Here is a 19,522-nt window from a genome sequence, read left to right as displayed (position 1 = left end):
AACCCACGGGTGCTCTGCCACAAGGCTACATTTCCAACATTTTACAACATATGTGATAACTTAATATACATAGTATTTCAAAATCTCTTAAATATGAAAAAGAAAAAAATAGCAAAACGGATAAAAGATTTGTATTGGGTAGTTCAGAACAACAGAATTAGAGTTGGCAAAGAAATAATATAAAACATATAAACAGTAATCAGAGAAATATAAATTTATAATGAGTGGCAAAATTATTAGTGTAAATCATACCCAATGGTCATGGGTTGGAAATAGGAATTTATTTTTGTGGGTCTAAATTATAGGAATACCTGTTGGTGGTAAATACGGCAACATATATTCCAAACTGAGTTTCTTTCTTTCTTTTTTTTTTTTTTTTTTTGCGGGTCTGGGATATGGAACCCAGAGGTTTGACCTCCAAGCTACAACCCCTGCCCTATTTTTTATTCTTTATTTTGAAACAGGGTCTCACTGAGTTGCGAAGGGCCTCACTAAGTAGCCGAGGCTGTCCGTGAATCCCGATCCTCCGGTCTCAGCCTCCGGAATGCTGGGATTACAAGTGTGCGCCAACACGCCTGACTCAAACTAAGTTTCTTATCATTTGACTAGTTGTTTTGGTATTTGTTTTTTATAAACAGTCATTGATAAGAGCAAAAATTTATATTTGAGTGTTTCACTCAGCTTTGTGTATAATAGCAAAAAGTCCTCCCCAAAATTAGGGAAATAGTGCTGTGTAAATCTAATGAGGAAATGTGATTTTCACCTTTAAGTAACAGTGTAGAATAGACAGTACATTTTTGGTATTGAAAGTGAGAAACCTGGGTTATGAAACAAGCCGTATGTATGGTCTGGTTGCATTAAACGTCATAATTTGTATATATACACGTGTGTGTAAGTACAACATATTAACACACATATGGAAAGGTAAAGTAAGGTTTTAAGTGTAAAAGATTTGTCCTTTGTAGGAATGAAGCCTAAGCTTAGTGGGTGTACTCTGGATCCAGAATGGGATAAAAGAACAAAGAGTGAGGAATGGTGCCATGGTGTTAGTTAATAATGGGGACCAGCTCACGCTGCTCACAGCGAGGCGCCACCTAACACTAGAACTGAAATGTATAGCTTTAGAGGGAAGCTATTTAAACCTCTTATGGTTTTAAATTTTTTAATTTAAAATTTCTACATACATTTTTCTTTTTATTTTAGTATATTATGTATTTTAGAGAAAAGTTAAATTCTCTAATTTTTCCTTTTTTTTTGGTTAAAGCTTTTTATAGAGCACGTCTGTGTTACCTTAAGTGAATTTATTTCTTCTTGTCTTGCCAGTTTCTCTGTCTTTGGACATATTAGAGACATGTTTGGAATGATGCTCACCAGATATTTATGTTTTTTCTTTCTAGAGTTGGGGATATTTGTTTCTTCTTTGTGCTTTTGTGTACGGCTTGGATTTTTATAATTTTAAGGGAATATTTTTATAAAGCAGAGTTGCTAGCCGGTGGTGGTGGTGCATGCCTGCACTCTCAGTTCTTAGGAGGCTCAGACAGGAGGCCACAGGTTCCAGGACAGCTTCAACAAGTCTCACTGGCCTAGGGAAACGCTGCTTTCAAATAAGAAAATTAAGGGACTGGGGATGGAGCTCAGTCGTGGAGTGTTTGCCCAGCGTGGGAGAGGCTCTGGGTTTGATTCCCAGCACCATAAAAACAAAGATAGATAGGTAGATAGATACCATAAGTTCGAGACACATTTAATTTTTATTTTTATTTATTTATTTTTGTGTGTGTGTGGTACTGGGGTTCCTGGAAGCCCTTCTACCTCCGGGCTACACTCCCAGACCTATTTTATATTTTTGAAACAGGGTCTCTTACGCCAGCGCGGCTGTCTTCGAACCTGCACGATCCTCCTGTCTCCGCCTCCCAAGCGCGGGGATTACAAGCGTGCGCCACCACGCCCGGCACATTTAATTTTTACTTTTTTTATTTTTTGGTGGTACTGGGGTACCCGGAAGCCCTTTTGCCTCCGGGCTACACTCCCAGACCTATTTTTTACATTTTTATTTGGAAACAGGGTCTCCTAAGACAGCGCGCGTGGCTGGCTTCGAACCTGCGCGATCCTCCTGTCTCTGCTTCCCAAGCGCGGGGAGTGCGCCACCACGCCCGGCTGCATTTAATTTTTAAAAAAGAAAAAAAAGAAATTGAGCTAGGGATGCAGCTCGGGGCTAGAATGCTCCGGGGTCAATTCCAAATACCACAGGAAAAAAATGAAGTCACTGCTTTAAAAAAAAAAAAAAAGGTATGCATATCATTCTCCAGAGAGTGGTACTACACTAGCATTAGTGCCATCAGCTGAATGAAGACTTTTAGACCTCATTTTATGATAGCCTAGTGTACTTTTCTTAGGCTTTAGATGCTGTTGAACAATTTACCTTAAATTGTGATTCAAATTTACAGAAACCTTTCTTTTTTTTTTTTTTTTTTTTTGGTACTGGGGTACCTGGAAAACCTTCTACCTCCAGGTTACACTCCCAGACCTATTTTTTATATTTTATTTGGAAACAGGGTCTCTTAAACCAGCACGGCTGGCTTCGAACCTGCACAATCCTCCTCTCTCTGCCTCCCAAGTGCGGGGATTACAAGCGTGCGCCACTACACCCAGCTTACAGCGAACATTTTTAAAACGAGAACTGTGTTCGGTGGGATGTGGTGGCACACGCTTGTAATCCCAGAATTTGGGAGGCTGAGACAGAAGGATCGTAGTTCGCAGACATCCTCTGCTACTTAGTGAGGCCCTTTTCAACTCAATGAGACCCTGTTTCAAAATAAAGAATAAAAAATAGGTCTGGGGGTATAGCTGAGAGGTAGAATGCCCCTGGGTTCCACCCCCAGAACCGCAAAAAGAAAAAAGAAAAAAATAGGTGAGCCGTTAAATCAGTGCTATGTTTCCTAAGAATAAATCACGTTTGGTGATGATTTTCACGGCAAATCACTCATTGCAGTCTGGCTCCTCTCCCTTCCTTGATGTTTTATTTTATATATATATATATATATATATATATATTTTTTTTTTTTTTTTTGGTGGTACTGGGGGTGGAACCCAGAGGCTTTCTACCTCCGGGCTATACTCCCAGACCTATTTTCTATTTTATTTGGAAACAGGGTCTCACTAAGTTGCTGAGAGCCTCACTCAGTAGCTGAGGCTGGCTTTGAATTTGAGCAATCCTCCTGTGTCAGCCTCCGAAGCGCGGGGATTACAAGCGTGCGCTACCATGCCCAGCTATTATAAAAGTTTTGATTATACACTTTGAGTTTTAAAAATAATGTTTGTACTGTTCTCTTTTTCTCTTTTAACCTAAAGTATTAATTTAACACTTAAGTGTTTTACATTAGTCTCGTAAATAACAGTAGTCTTATACCTAGTCTCAGAATAGCGCAGAAGGAAGAAGTAATAAAGGGACAGGGTATGGAAATTTTAATTTTCCAGCTCATGAATTAAATCCCTATAGAATACATATGTAATTCCCCCCAAATATAAACATACTTATTCAAATCAAAGCTAAATGGTAGAGGTCAAGGTGAATTTGTTACTTCCAAAGGAAGACATTGACAGACTGTTTCTTATTTTAATGAATGCAATCAAAAGTTCATTTTATCAACGGTTTTTAATCTGTTTAAGTAATAAGATCTATTATCAGTAGCCATTTAATCCATTTGATAGAACTTAAAATTGATTGCCATTTTTTTCTTTGTTTTGCAGTTTTTTCATTTTAGATTTTTGTGTTTGTCTTTCTATGAAATGTCCAGTACTACTTTTCGTGTAATTCTTATACTGCTTACTTACTGCACTTAGTTTTGAAATGTAAGTGTTCATTGAAAGTATTATAATTCAGTCCATCTACCTGCTTGCTTTAGAATTCATCTAAATGTTATTTTATTAATGATCCCCTTCCAATTGAGTGAATCTTCTCATCACTAAATGTTTAGGATTATCTTCAATTTTTTTTTGGGGGGGGTACTGGGGGTGGAACCCAGGGGCTTTCTACCTCCAGCTACATACTCCCAGACCTATTTTATACTTTATTTGGAAACAGGGTCTCACTAAGTAGCTAAGAGCCTCACTAAGTAGCTTAGGCTGGCTTCGAACCTGCAGGATCCTCTTGTCGCAGCCTCCCAAACGCTGGGATTAACAAGCCTGCGCCAACATGTCCCATGTCCGGCTATAAAAAAAAATTTTTTTTTTTTTTTTAAGTACTGAGGCTGGAGCCCAGAGGCACTGCACCTTTGTGCTACACCTCCAGTCCTATTTTTTAGTCTTTTTATTTTTTAAAACCGGCTCTCACTGAGTTGCAGAGGCCTCACTAAGTAGCTGAGGGTGTCTGTGATCCCCCGGTCTCAGCCTCCCGAATGCTGGGATTACAAGTGTGCGCCCCCACGTCCGGCAGAAATTACATATTATCTAAAAGCAAAGGGTTTTCTTGCCATATTGTCAAAGTCAGTGCTTCTGTTCTGGCTCTTCTGTCATGAGTTGTCAGGCAGGATTCCATTCTTCACAAACTGGTTCAGGCTGCTTTCTCTGTAAGGTGTCTTTGTTAGTGATCACTACAGTCGTTCGTGCTGTTTGAAATATATATAACTTACAGAGACGTCTGTGATCCAGGACAGTGCTGCATCCAAAGCGTTTTGTTTTGTTTTGTTTTCAGTGTTGTTTTGGCCCTCAGAAAAAAAGGGTGTTCAAGTTTTTAAAAGACAGATTCTAAAGACAAAGCTAGGGATGAGTATTGTCTTCTTTGACCGTCATTCAGAGATTGCAGAAATGAACATCAAGAGAGATGTTGTTTAATAAGCAACTTGAGTTATAGCCACTGTTAAAACTATATGATTGACTTTCTAAATTTTAAGGTACTCTATTTGAAGAAATTGGCATCTTAAGTGTTGACCAAACCTGTGTTTTAAATATACTTTGGGCTTTACCTTAAAAGTAATCTTTCAGAAAAGTAATGATAGATCATTGCCTAACTGGTGGTCTTTTGAAAATGTTGGTTTGTTGAATTCTGCATTTCCTTTCGTGTGCCTTTTTCTTTCCTCTGTCTCTTCTCATTCTGTAGATTCAGACCCAGGACATACAAGTGAAAATTGGGGGGAGAGACTTTTATCTTCTTACAGGACATACTCAGGTAATTAGATTATCAGGCGCTCTTCTCGAGCCAGTGGCTTTTGTCCTCTTACAACTAAATATGGTATTATAAGTAACTTATTTTCAAATCAGTTTATAGATATCTTTGGTTGAATAAATGTGAACTATATGAGTCTACCAAATTTTCCAGTTTTTGTGAGATATCCAGTCTATCATCATCGACACATGCTATGTATGAACACTGAAAGGAAGAAAGCTATATACCTTTATTTAGGTTTTATACAGCACAATGTGGGGATAGTAGTTTATTTTGTTGTATACCCTTTACAAGGTACACTGAGTGTACAAATTTCAATAGACAGTGTCATCTTACCCTTAGGTCATGTGATATCTTTTAAAAGCATATTTAAAATTTTTCCCATTGAACTCTTCTGTCTTTATTGACTTTATTGCCCACAATCAATTTAACTGTGAGTGTATTAATATACCATGTAACTAGAGAAACACCATTACTGTCAACTGTGTTAGGACCTCTCTATTTGGCTGTGGCTCCATTTATGTGTTGGTGATTAATAATTGCACCAAATAAAAGAATACCAAAGAACATACCAATACCACCTTTTAAAAAAAGAGTTAAATATATTTCCTAGTTGAAAACTAGTTAAGTGTTTTGATTGTTCTTATCTATGAACTTTTTTTTTTTTTTTTTTTTTTTTTTGGTGGTACTGGGGTTCCTGGAAACCCTTTTACCTCTGGGTTATACTCCCAGACCTATTTTTTTTTTATATATTTTTATTTGGAAACAGGGTCTCTTAAGCCAGCATGGCTGGCTTCGAACCTGCACGATCCTCCTGTCTCCGCCTCCCAAGTGCGGGGATTACAAGCGTACACCACCACGCCCGGCTATCTATGAACTTTTTAAAATATACTGTTTAACAGCCCCATAGCATCTAAGGCTTCAGCTTGTAACACATAACATTTAGCTATAAATATAGCTAAAATAAACCTTTTATGATGTGCCTTTTATTATTTTTATAAATTTGTGCCTGTAATCCTAGTACTTGGGAGATGGATACAGGAAAATTCGCAAGGGAGATGGATACAGGAAAATTCGCAAGGGAGATGGAAAGCCTCTAAGTTGGAACCCCAGCATGCACACATCCGCACACACGCCCTCACCCCTGTGGGGCTGGGTCAGGTGATGGCAGAGCCAGTCCGCCTTGACATTGTCCTAAAGGTAGGAAGTTGGCCCGCCTTTATAAGAGGAGACTCCTGCTCTCCAGGTACACCTGAAAGCTGTATGTGACGGAGCCATACATGATCTGAGTGTGACTGCTGAGGTCAGGGTATAGACATTCAGTTGTTAGAAGTTCATGATATTTCAGAACCAGAGCATGATGGCAGTTTTTCCCCAGGATTGAAGTATGCATACTACAAACATGAATGATAGAATGATACTCATCTGTATTTAGACTGTAGCCCCACCATCTTGATTCCTTATACAGTGCTTTCTTTGTAGGGAAATGTTAGTCTTTAATTTTTGAGACCCTGTATGGTTTTTTAACCAAGTTCCCCATGAAAAAATTTTGTCTCTTCATAATATATCCTATAATTAATAGGGAAGTAACAGTGCTGAGCCTTCTGTTTATTCTGTCAAGACCTTAAAGCATTAATTTTCCAGATTATGACTGGGACATCTCTGTATTTCTGAAGATTTCTTTCTCTCTCTCTCTCTTTTTTTTTTTTTTTTCTTGCAGTACTGGGGATAGGACACAAGGGCATTATACTTCTGAGCTATACTCCCAGCTCTATTTTTTTATTCTTTATTTTGAAACAGGGTCTCACTGAGTTACAAAAGGCTTCACTAAGTAGCTGAAGCTGGCCTCAAACAGCGATTCTCCGGTCTCAGCCTCTTCTCAAACTCTTCTGAATCTTAAAAGATGTTAGATTGTTGTAAAGGTCATTCTAGTTTTGGTTTTGAAAAATCTTAAATAAGCCTCTTGAATTTCCCTTAGAAATCTCTAGGTTAGCTAAGTTAGATAGCAGGTCTTTGGTAGAATGTGCTAAGTGACCACATTTACCTATATTTGTTGCATGTACATACTGCAGTATTCTTGTGTTTAAAGTTCTAGTCTATTATTAGGAAAAGTAAATGTTACTGAAAGCTGGAGAAGTGTCTTGATTCCTTGAGATTTACTTATGGGTCGGAGGAAATGAATTCTTTACACAATAGATTTCAAATAGTCAAGTCATATTGACTGCTTTAAATTTGAAAACAAAAATTTGGGGGAGATCACAGTAGTCTAGCACTTAACGATTTTGAAGAATGTTATAATTATCTCAAACCTAGTTACCTTGTTTCAGCTACTGTTTATTTAGCCTTCTTTTCCTGTCTCATGTAAAACATGAGTTCAGACTATGATAACTCGTTTAAAGAAAAAAAGTTTATATTAGTTGGAAGCATCTAACTTGAAATTTGGTTTAGAGCATTCCAATTTGTTTATTCTTTTCCAAAATGTAATATATGTTTGATTATCTAGTAGTGTGGAATTCTAATAATGAACTTATGTCTTTTGTTTTTGTAAACCTGAGTATATTAGAGTATAATCTTTTTTAGTATTTTGTTAAAATACAGATAGAAAATGCATACAGGAAATGCAAAATTGTCCCCCAAATTTTAGAAAGTACTTAAAGGATAGATACTAAGAATATTTTGTTTCTACCTGTTACTAGATTTTGCTCCTTTTCCTTGAAATATCTTTTCTGCTTTCTATAAAATGTTATAATATTAAATATTCTTATATTAGGAGAGAATTAAATCATTATTTTAAATTTTGTTAATCAAATAGAAAGCCATTAAAATAACAGCAAGCCAGGCGTGGTGGCACACACTTGTAATCCTAGCTCTTGGGAGGCTGAGACCGGAGGATTGTACAGGTTGGAAGCCAGCCTCAGCTACTGAGTGAGGCTCTCGGCAACTTAGACCCTGTTTCCAAATAAAGTATAAAATAGATCTGGGAGTATAGCCTGGAGGTAGGAAGCCCCTGGGTTCCACCCCAAGTACCATACACACGCACACGCGCACACACACCAGCAATATAGTTCCTCCCTAAATACGAGAGAACTAAGAGGTACACAAAGTTACTAAGAGAGTACACATTTCAGAAAAAAGGGTCCCTCCAAAGACCTACTTAGGGCATTATAATAATTTAATAATAGGTTAAGTATTTTGCTGGGTTTGGATTTATGCTATGATGTTGGCCAATTAATGTTAATATGAGAGATATGAAAAAATACATTAGCAATACTAATGAAAGTATTTTAATAAGTCTTGAGATTTCAGTTTTGTTATATAAAAATCAAATTCAGTGAAATGGATATACTACATATTACTGAGTTTTGAATGATTTTTGATAGCAGAGTTTAAATATTAGTGCCTCTAATTTTTCTAGGCCATTAATTAGGATCAGCTTATTCTAATTAACCAAAGCGGCACACGAGAACAATCATTAATTTCTTAGGGCTACTAATATACTTTAATTAGTTTTTCGAACTTGCTAGATTAATAAATACTTATTTCTTAAGAGTATCCTACCTGCTGGCTACATCTCTTGGGGGTAGGACAGGTATTGTATTAACTACTAAACCTTTCCATCTCCCGCTCATTTTTAAAAATATTTAGTTTATTTTTAACTCCTGGTTGCAAGTACCCTTAAGCCTAGATCCAAGAATCTCAGGTATTTGTATATGATTTCCCAGGAAATAGGTACCTAGACAGGCAGTCAACCACTACATTAGTTTGCCTAGGACAGCTGCATTTACTCCCAGAGAATTCCTAAAGAAAAGACATCTGTATTTATTACCTTTGGAATCTAGTTCAGTCTGAGTTCCTTGGCACTTAAGAGAAACACTAGGTGTTTTCAAATGATTCCCAACACAGCTAAATAGGAGAGTTGATCTTGTGACAGATGCAGTCTCTTTGTAAAGACCTTGTGTGTTACAGATGTTCACAGTGTTAGGATCTGTGCAGGACCTCTGTTAATCCGCAGCCCGCAGAATCTCAGATGTTCACTTTTAGCTTAGATTAGTATCATCTCTTGTCCAGCTAGAATGACTAGAATCAGTTGGTTTGTTTTCAGTAGCTATTCTGTGTGATGAGACTTGTCTTAACTACTTATTCTTGAAACTTTATACAAATTATTGCTGGAATTAGGTGAATAGTTTGAAGGAGTATTGCTGTACAGGGTTAGCAGTCATAGGAATAAGTCATAGTGAATGAAAAGAAGCTTCAAAGGTGTAATACTTGGCCTTCTATCTGCAAAGTCGCCTGATCACAAATCAACAATTTTGGGGAAAAATTGCATATACAAACTTTTTTCTTGTCATTATTCCCTAAACAGCAATAGAATAACTTTATTATTTATAATATTTATAATACCAGGTATTATAGGCAGTGCAGAGATGATTTAAAGCCTGTGGGAAGATCGTTCAGGCTGCATGCAGATGCTGCACTCTGTTATGTTAGGAACCTGATCATTCACAGACTTTACTGTCTACGAAGGGATCCTGTAGCCAGTCCTTTGCAGATGACTAAATGAAATGTTTTTGAAGAAGCTACATTTTAATAGAACAAAAACTAAAATAAAAATTTTACTTGTATAACATTTTCAACTGCTTAAAATCGATAAAATTAAAGCATTTAGAAAGGAAAATATGCTCATAATAACGAAGTCCAGTGCTCGCTTGACTGCTACTACATCATGTGTTTTATACTCTGCTCATGTTTATGTAATGCTTCTATCAGAAAAGTTGTCCCAGCCGGGCGTGGTGGGCACGCTTGTAATCCCAGCGCTTGGGAGGCTGAGACAGGAGAATCGCACAGGTTCAAAGCCAGCCTCGGCTACTTAGTGAGGCTCTCAGCAGCTTAGTGAGACCCTGTTTCAAAATAAAAATTATGAAATAGGTCAGGGTGTAGCCCGGAGGTAGAGGCCCCTGGGTCCCATCCCCAGGACCACAAAAAAAAAAAAGTTGTCCCATGTTTAGCTTTTTAATACTTGCTTTTGTTTCAAATTATCTTACCTGTTTATTAATAATTTCAGAGAAAGAAGGTCCAGAAAAGAAGAAAACCAAAAAAGAAGCTGGAAGTAAGAAGTCCGCGCCAGTTAGCATTCTTTTTGGTTACCCACTGTCTGAGAGAAAGCAGATGGCTCTTCTCATGCAGATGACGGCGAGGGACAACAGTCCAGGTGGTGCCTGCCCTGCAGACTGCGCGCCGCGGGCTCGGGCCCGGCGGCCTGTCCGAGTCTTTGCACTTACGGGGCAGTAAGAGCAAAGTAGTTAAATAAAATGGGACTTTGGAAATGTACTCAGCTTAAGAAATACATGGCAGAAGCCAGGCGTGGTGGGTTGTGCACACTTGCAATCCCAGCATTTGGAAGGCTGAGACCAGAGGATCACAGTGTGTGAACAACCTCAGCTACTTAGCGAGGCCCTGTTGCAAAAAATAAAATAAAAAGACTAAAAAGTAGGGCTTGAGGTGTAGCTCGGAGGTAGAATGCCCCTAGGTTCCATCCCCAGTACTGAAAAAAGAAAAAGAAATATATGGCAGAACTAGGTGCTTTTTTCCCTGATCCCTCCCAGAACTGTGTCCCTTGACCTTACTGAAGATTTGTGGGTCTCTCTATGTAGCTCTTTTCAATCTTCCACTTCACTAGCAACCTGCTGATAAATTGGAAATCTTAGCATGTTTCTTCTGTCTGATTGATACAAGAAAGTGTCCATCACTCTTGTGTGGAGAAAAATGGTTCCTTCTGGCTCTGAATTCAAGGCATCTCCATATAAGATTGTTGGAATGTATTGAAAAACAAGTTTTTCCAGTGAACTTTTTCCTATATTGGCTCTTTTTTTAAAAAAGCCAACAAGCCGGGCGTGGTGGGCACGCTTGTCACCCCAGCATTCAGGAGGCTGAGACCAGAGGATCACGGTTCACAGACAGCCTCAGCTACTTAGTGAGGCCCTCCGCAACTCAGTGAGACCCTGTTTCAAAATAAAGAATAAAAAATATGGCAGGGGGTGTAGCTCGGAGGTCAGGTTCCCCTGGGTTCCATCCCCAGACGCACACACACACAAAAAAAAGCCAACAACAGTAAAATTCTTAGTGTTTCTAAGTATCAAGATTTCAATAAAATTGTTAGTATATTAAATACCTTGTGAGACTTTCTGCTTTAAAAACTATAGAGTATGTTGTTTTGTTTGCTCTCACCTTTTCTGCACTAACCTCAGAAGGACTGCTCAAAATACTTTGCAGTGCTACAGCTTTCAATGTCTCTATAAAATGCTGACTTTGAAGGCACACGCAATGCAGCCACCATCCCTGGCTGAAATACTTCTGTTTTTAAAAACTTTTTAAATACTTTAGAAGTAGTTAAAGAAGTATTTGTCCTTAAATTAAAGAATTAATGCAATAAGACAAAAAGTAAACGTCCTCCTTAATCTCCAGTGGCCTGAGTTAAGAGTTCATCCACACTCCAGGGACTTTTTAGTGTTACAGACACAAAGCTTACGTTGCGGTTGAAGTCTTTCCCATTGGTTCTTCTCATTTAGTTCTTCCTCAGCTCTTGTTACCAATATACATAAATATCAAGCTGTTTGCCATCATACAGAAGTACTTGCAATTCAGGGTTGATTCTTTTTGGTTTTTGTCTTTTGTGGCACTGGGGATTAAACCTATGGGTGTTCTACATCTAAGCTGCATCCTCAGCCCTATTTTATTTTGTATGTTGAAACTTGTATGTTGAAACAGAGTCTTGCTGAATTGCTAAGGGCCTTGCTGAGGTTGACCTGAAACCTGAGATCCTCCTGTTTCAGCCTCCTTAATACTGGGATTACAGGCATGTGCTTACAGCTCCTAGCTGGAATTGATTCTTTAATCAATTAAATATGTGCTTTAGTTTTTAAGAATCAGCAAGCTAGTTTTCTTAAAAAATAATTTCACTATAAGGATTATAATAAAATGGATATATTCATTCAACAAATGTTTCTTGAACTCCACAATGTGCCAAGAGGTCTTCTACGGCGATGCATAGGTTCTTATGTCCATTCTAGAAATACTTAAGTAGGAAAATGTTACCAAGGTAATGTATTTAAAATCCAAAGGGCAAGCTGGCTATGGTGGGCACGCCTGTAATCCCAGTGCATGGGAGGCTGAGACTGAGGATCCCAGGTTCACAGCCAGCCTCAGCTACTTAGTGAGGTCCTCCACAACTTAGTGAGACCCTATTTCAAAATAAAGAATTAAAAATAGGGCCCGGGGTGTAGCTCGGATATAGAATGCCCCTGGGTTCAATTCTCAGTACCACCAAAAAAAATGGGGTAAACCTTTAACTTTTTCTTTTTCTTTTTTTTTTTTTTTTTTTTTTTTGGTGGTACTGGGGTTCCTGGAAGCCCTTCTACCTCCTGGCTACACTCCCAGACCTATTTTTACATTTTTTAAATTTGGAAACAGGGTCTCCTAAGCCAGCGCGCGCAGCTGGCTTCGAACCTGTGCGATCCTCCTGTCTCTGCCTCCCAAGCGCGGGGATTACAAGCGTGCACCACCACGCCCGGCCTAACTTTTTCCATAATGAGAAAAGGATAGCTTTGCTTTAGTGCTCTTAAATCTTACATTTTATTTTTCATGGTACTGGGAATTGAATCCAGGCACCCTCTCCCTTCAAATAACATCCCATCTTTTCTTAAGTTTGGTTTGAAAAAGGGTCTCTGGGTTGTGGGAATCTAGCTACTTTTTGATTCTATCCTCAAATTTGTGATTTTCCTGTCTCAGCCTCCCAAGTACTGGGATTAAGGTGTGCACACCCACACCTGGCTTGGAGCTCTAATCTCGCAAAACTGATAATGCAAAATGACTTTCCAGAGATGTTCTCTCTCTTACAAAATTGTTCCCTTTAAATAGTATAAGATAGGCCGGACATGGTGGCGCACGCTTGTAATCCCCGCGCTTGGGAGGCTGAGACAGGAGGATCTCACGGGTTTGAAGCCAGCCTCAGCTACTTAGTGAGGCTCTCAGCAGCTTAGTGAGATCCTGTTTCTAAATAAAATATAAAAAAAGGTCTGGGAGTATAGCCTGGAGGTAGAAAGCCTCTGAGTTCCACCCCCAGTACCACCAAAAAAAGTAAAAAAAAATAATAATAATAAAATAAATATTATAAGATTTCAGAATTAATTAACATTGCCTTGACTCCTTAGGAAAAGAACACCGTCCCAGTAGTTTTAATAAGCAAGTCATCTAGCTTTACTTTCTTGTTTTTGATGTAGAAACTAAAACAAAAATCCAAAGATGAAAGTGAAAGCAAAGCATAATCTCTTAAGACTTTTTCCCATTGGTGTTACTTCTTACTGTTCTTTGGCTTTATTTTATACTGAAATCGTCCTTGGCCTTGATTTGCACTTAGCATCAGATTGGAACTCTGGTGCTCTGCATCAAAAATGTGAGCTCCAGCCAGGCATGGTGGTGCACACATGTGACCCCGGTATTGGGGAGGCTGAGCCTGGGGGGTCACAGGCTGGAAGCCAGTCTCAGCAACTCAGTGAGCCTCTCACTAACTTAGGGAGACCCTGTATCCAAATGAACAATGAAGTAGTGCTGGGGGATAGCTCAGAGATAGAATGCCCCTGGGTTCAGTCTCTAGTACCATCAAAAAAAAGTGAACTTCAGCCTTCCATTTAGTCTTTCTTAATTAATTTCATTTAGGTATTAGAATAATAGTATAACATGCTCAGAAAAATATTTTTGTAGCTTCTCCAGTTATTCATTAAGCAGATACTTTTAAGGTGTGTCCGTTATTTCAAACCCATTTTATGAATTGCAGGACTAAAACATTTTTCTAAATTGGCTGTGTTACTTTATAATCCTAAAGGAAGATGTACTCCATGAGTTTGTCTCAAGTTATAAATATCTAATTCTAAAGTTTAGTATTTTTAGAGTGAGAACGTATTCTCTGTGACCTAGGAGGTACTTTTAAGATGGTAGAAAAAATATTTAGCCTAGAACCTTTGCTCACTTACTTTTCTTATAGATTCCACACCAAATCATCCATCACAAACGACACCAGCCCAAAAGAAAACTCCCAGTTCTTCATCGCGACAAAAAGATAAAGTTAACAAGAGAAATGAACGTGGTGAAACCCCTTTACACATGGCAGCGATTCGAGGAGATGTGAAACAAGTCAAAGAACTAATAAGTCTAGGGGCGAACGTCAACGTGAAGGACTTTGCAGGTGAGACTGGGAACTCGGGGCTCAAGAGATGATCTTGTAGACCGTGGTTACAGTCTCGTCTGCGTGCTTACTCCTTCCGCTGAAAAGAAAAGGCTCCAGGAGTAGGTTTCATTACAGAGCCTTTGAGGATAAACATGAAACCCTGACATCTGCTACATATCATCTGAATTATTACTTAGATTTTTACATATTAAGCTTATATTTTAGTTGACACATTACAAATATAATTGGCTTAAGTTCTAGGTAATTTTGAGTATATAATGATTTTAAAGAAATTTATTCTTAGGAGTGTTTACAATATGGAATTTGAACAGCTGGATGGACACGTGCCTATCATTCCACTACTTGGGAGGCCGATACGGGAGGATCACAGGTTCAAGACCAGTTTCAGCAACTTAAACTCGTGGCAACCAAGTGAGGCCATGTTTAAACCAAAACAAAAAGGGCTGGGGCGTAGCTTAGAGGTAGAATTCCCGTGGGTTCTATCCCAAGTAACACACATACACCAAAAAAACTCAAACACCAGAAATACAAGGAGAACAGTATAGGATTTCCCCCTTAATTTCTCATACTACACTATTCTTTCCTTTCTCAGTTTTTCTTTTCCACAGAACTGTTACTAACAAGTTAGAGGTTATTCTTTGAGTGCATTTTTATGATCACATGTAATAGTAAACATTGAGGACGTCCTCAAACCTGCATCCTCCTATCTCAGCCGCTCAAGTCCTGGGATTATAGGTGTGAACCAGCCCAAGTTTGTCAGGCCCTCATTTTGAAAAAGTGAGATTGCTCTGTCTCTATCAGCCTGCTTGCAGTGTCTTACAGGTATTTCATCGGTAGGTGTAAGTAAATTGATTTCATTTTCATCAGCTGCATTGTGTGTTACACCACGCTGTGGGCAATGCTGTAGTGAACACTCCTGGAAAAACTAATTTATGTATACTTATGGAACTATGTTAGTACAATTGAAGTTTGTTTCAAAGAACATGCATATTTGAAATAATGGCATGTTGTCCGCTAAAAAATCCTATATCAGTTTATATAGTCACCAAGAGTAAGTGAAAGAGCCCCTTTCTGCACATTTCCACTAAAACTGTATAATAATAACCTAATTATTGAATCTAACAAGTAAAAAAGCCCTTATTTTAATTTGAACTTTCATAATCAGTCGTGATAGTGAATGTTTCTTCTCCTGTTTATTATACATTATGTATATTTTGTGAATTGCTAAATCTAGTCCTTTGTTGATTTTCTTTTGGTGTGGTACTGCTTTTAGCAGAGCCTTTGATTTAGGCTAGACTTTATTTTTCTACCAAATATATGAAGATTTTCACTATCTGTAACTTATGTTGAAGTTTGATTTTTTTATGTTATCACACCATTTGATCTTTTCATTTATGAGTTGTTTCAGTGTTTCAAGAAGCCCTCTGTCTCTAGACCATAAAACTGTATTTCTGAGTTTTCTCGTTTTCAAGTTTTGTTTTCATCTTGTTTTTACACATAGTTCTATTATAATATCCTTGGAATTTATTCCTCTATTTTGGTGTAAATGAAACACGAGATTAAAATACACAGCATCACCGGGCGCGGTGGGCACGCTTGTAATCCCTGCGCTCGGGAGGCGGAGACAGGAGGAACACGCAGGTTCGAAGTCAGCCGCGCTGGCTTAAGAGACCCTGTTTCCAAATTTTAAAAAAAGTATAAAATAGATCTGGAGTGTAGCCTGGAGGTAGAAGGGTCTCCAGGAACCTCAGTACCACAAAAAATAAATAAATAAAATACACAGCATCCATTTTATAGAGATAAAATATCACAAACCTTAGAAAATAAACCCTCCCTTTGACTTGAAAAATCTACTTTTAAGGATTTCTATTTAGAGGATTTACTCTTCACCTAAGATTTTATTGTAAGGATACATTGTTTGTAATATTCAGAAACTAGCAATAATCCAATTCCCCGGTAGTAGGGGAAGTTGAGCTTATTGAAGCACATTACAGTATAGTCAGTCAGTCAGTGCTGTGTTAGAGAAAAGTGTAACGGTGCTGGGTGCAGTGCTGCACACCTGTAATCCCAGTACTCAGGAGGCTGAGATAGGAGGATCAGAGCTTCTAGGTCAACCTCAGCAACTTGGACCATATTTTAAAATAAAAGGGGCTTGGAGTGTAAATCTGAGTTAGAATGCCCCTGGTTTCCCCCACCCTGGTACTTATGTGTGTAAGTAAGAAAGGGGGAGAGGTGAAAGGACGTGGCAAGCCCCCCCACCCGCTGTAGAGGAGAGAGCGGGAGAGGGTCACTGTCACCACAGGCTTGACCAGTGTGGGAAAGCCAACAGACAGACAGACTGTAATTGTGTGTGCATATGTGGTGAGGTTAGAGACCGTGCTCGTGTGTGTGTGTGTGTGTGTGTGTGTGTGTGTGTGTGTGTGTGTGTGTGTTTAAAATGAGTGTCCTGGCTTTGACAGCACATATTAAAATTGGGGTGATACAGAAGGGGTTACCATGGCCCAGCACAAGGGTGGCATGCATACATGAAGCATCCATGAAATAAAATAATAAAATGTTTTCCAATGTTTCTTTTTGTAAACATATAACCTTTTTTACAAAAAAAAAAAAAGTTAAAGTTGATGTTTATTTTAGTTAAAATAAGTATTAGGTCCAGAAAAGATTGTACTAGCAAAATAAAGCCCTTAAAACATCAGTGTGTGTTTACATCTTGAAAGCCTCTCATCAAGCTCATTCATCTTTTGCCTCCTTTTCTGCATTTTCCTTATTTCACCTGGTTATGATTGATACCAATATGTATTTATTGGATGAGCTTACTATTTTAGTGTTTTTGTGAGTTAATTTGACCTGTGTGAGGTTGGTGTGCTTAGGTTTTGTTCCAGAAGCCTTCATCACATTCCTTCTCTCTTCTGTGTCATTTGTTACTTGGACTTGATGTGTCATGCCTAGGCTAAATGGGAAAGCCTCGATCTTGAATTAGTGTCATTGGGAATTGATTTAGAATCGATGTGTCAATACAGGGGTGTATATGGAAAGCATAGATCTTGTTGGTGCACATGAACTGTATGTTAAATTAATCTTCTAACTAGGTTGGACACCACTGCATGAAGCTTGCAATGTTGGATATTATGATGTTGCTAAGATACTTATAGCGGCTGGAGCAGATGTGAACACACAAGGATTAGATGATGACACTCCACTCCACGACTCTGCTAGCAGTGGGCACAGAGATGTAAGTATGATAGAAAACTCAGCCATGCGCCTTTGCAACTTGCAGGTTCAGCACAGAATTTTTTCTTTTTTCTTTTTTTTTTTTTTTTTTTTTGCGGGTCTGGAGATGGAACCCAGGGGCATTCGACCTCCGAGCTACAGGTCCAGCCCTATTTTTTATTCTTTGTTTTGAAACCGGGTCTCAGCCTCCAGAATGCTGGGATTACAAGCGTGTGCCACCACGCCCAGCTAGCACAGAACAATTTAGCTCATCACTTCTTGTTTGTGTGGTCTTGGGTCACATTTCATTCCTTGCTTGATTAGTTCATCTCTATTTTGTTTTCCTATTTTTCTTTGAAACTGCTAATTCATAAGCAGAATCTCTTCTTATAAAAATCCTCGTATTTAATTTGATAATTGATTAAACAGTCTGGCAGAAATTTTATTTCAAGGCATTCTATTATCAGATAGCCAGGTATTAGTGGTTAAAGTAGATCTTACTAGCAGTAATAATAATTTTGCATTATTGTGCTACCAAACTTCAAAACCATTGAATTTGGAGTGAGGATAACTCTGAAAAGAATTCTGGCCTTGCCAGTTTACCAGCTGCTTGATCTCAAGTTACTTCTCTCCTTTTTGCATATATTTCCTTATCTTAAAAATATACAGCAAGAAGCTGGGCATGGTGGCTCATGCTTATAATCCCAGCACTTGGGAAGCTGAGACAGGAGGATCAGATTTGCGGCAGTCTCAGCTACTTAGTGAGACTTACTGTTTCAAAATAAAGAGTGAAAAAAGGGCTGGGGGTGTAGCTTGGAGGTAGAACGTCCCAGGGTTCAGTCCCCCTCCCCCACATATATATGTATTATAACAAGTAAAACCTCTCTAAAGAGGATATTGTAAAGACAGCGCTGCAGGGAAGCACATCTGTGTGTGTGGTGAGTTGGTCCTGGAGATTCCGCCCAGGGGCAGTCTACTTCCAGACTACATCCCAGCCCTTTTTATTTTTGTATTTGAAACAGTCTGGCAAGGTTTTGAGAGTCTCACTGAGTTGCTGAGGCTGCTCTTGATCCTATGCCACAAACTGTATGTAAGCACATCTTAAATCCACAGAGGGATAAAGATTAAAAACCTGCCTTTACACTGTTAAATTTCATATGTACCCAAGTATCTTAGAAATTAAACTGCAAAAATGCTATTTCTCTCCTATGTTTCTGTAAGATACATTTTCTGTGTTCCTCCACAAAGAAACTGTAGTGTTAAAGGAGAATGCAGTCTGAAGGGTTTCCTCAGCTGTCCTTGCCTGCCTGTGGCCCATTCTTTCCTCTCTGCTGCACTGACAGTGTGTGCGCACCTATATGGTAGTACACACTGTGTTATTTCTTATTGTCTGTTCAGTGCTGTGGTTCCCACACTCAACTGCATACTATTTATAAGGCATTCCGTGTTTTCTCTTAGTGACTGTGGAAGAGCTTGTCACAGAAGGGATGCTCAGTGGGTTGGCCTGGGTGGGTGGGTAAACCGCCTCGGCTGAGGCTAAGCAGAGTGTGCAAGGCTTCGCCCCAGCCTGACAGCACACACGGCGGCATTGCCCTTTCCTCCGAATTCATCGCCGGAGGTGCAGCTTCTGGCATTGGTATTTTAGATACCATACCTCTTGCCTTTTTTAAAAAATAGTTTACCAAAAGCAAATGTGTTATATAAAGGTTTCCTGACTTTTAAATATAATTTTAAAGAATTATGCCTTCTGACTAACATGTTTCTGTGAGTATGCAAGTTTCTAAAAATGCACATAGCTACAAAATGTTTCCAGAAACTGACCTTTGAGCTCATGTTCTCACATGAACTCAAACGCTATTTTCAGTCTCTTACCAGAACAAGACAATGGCGTGCTACTTTCAAAAGATCTT

The 19,522-nt window shown here is 38.7% G+C and overlaps 1 protein-coding gene across 2 annotated transcripts in view; it reads left to right on the top strand.

Annotated features, from left to right (window-relative positions):
* The window catches only part of ANKRD12 (ankyrin repeat domain 12), a gene marked incomplete at both ends in the record, with an annotated part of 81,426 nt that overhangs the window by 20,100 nt on the left and 41,804 nt on the right, over positions 1-19,522 (top strand). Inside the window, 4 exons of one of the 2 annotated variants that reach the window (XM_080714498.1) lie at positions 5,096-5,164; positions 10,224-10,370; positions 14,199-14,399; positions 17,492-17,634. In XM_080714498.1, the coding sequence (XP_080570624.1) occupies positions 5,096-5,164; positions 10,224-10,370; positions 14,199-14,399; positions 17,492-17,634 (560 nt within the window). The remainder of the gene's footprint in view (positions 1-5,095; positions 5,165-10,223; positions 10,371-14,198; positions 14,400-17,491; positions 17,635-19,522) is intronic. The other variant, XM_080714499.1, reaches the window with a different exon arrangement.

The sequence above is a fragment of the Muscardinus avellanarius genome, assembly GCF_963383645.1.
Source record: "Muscardinus avellanarius genome assembly, chromosome: 17".
NCBI classification, from domain to species: Eukaryota; Metazoa; Chordata; class Mammalia; order Rodentia; family Gliridae; genus Muscardinus; species Muscardinus avellanarius.
The sequence above is the reverse complement of the archived record's forward strand: the minus strand, read 5'-3'. Positions and strand labels throughout refer to the sequence as shown.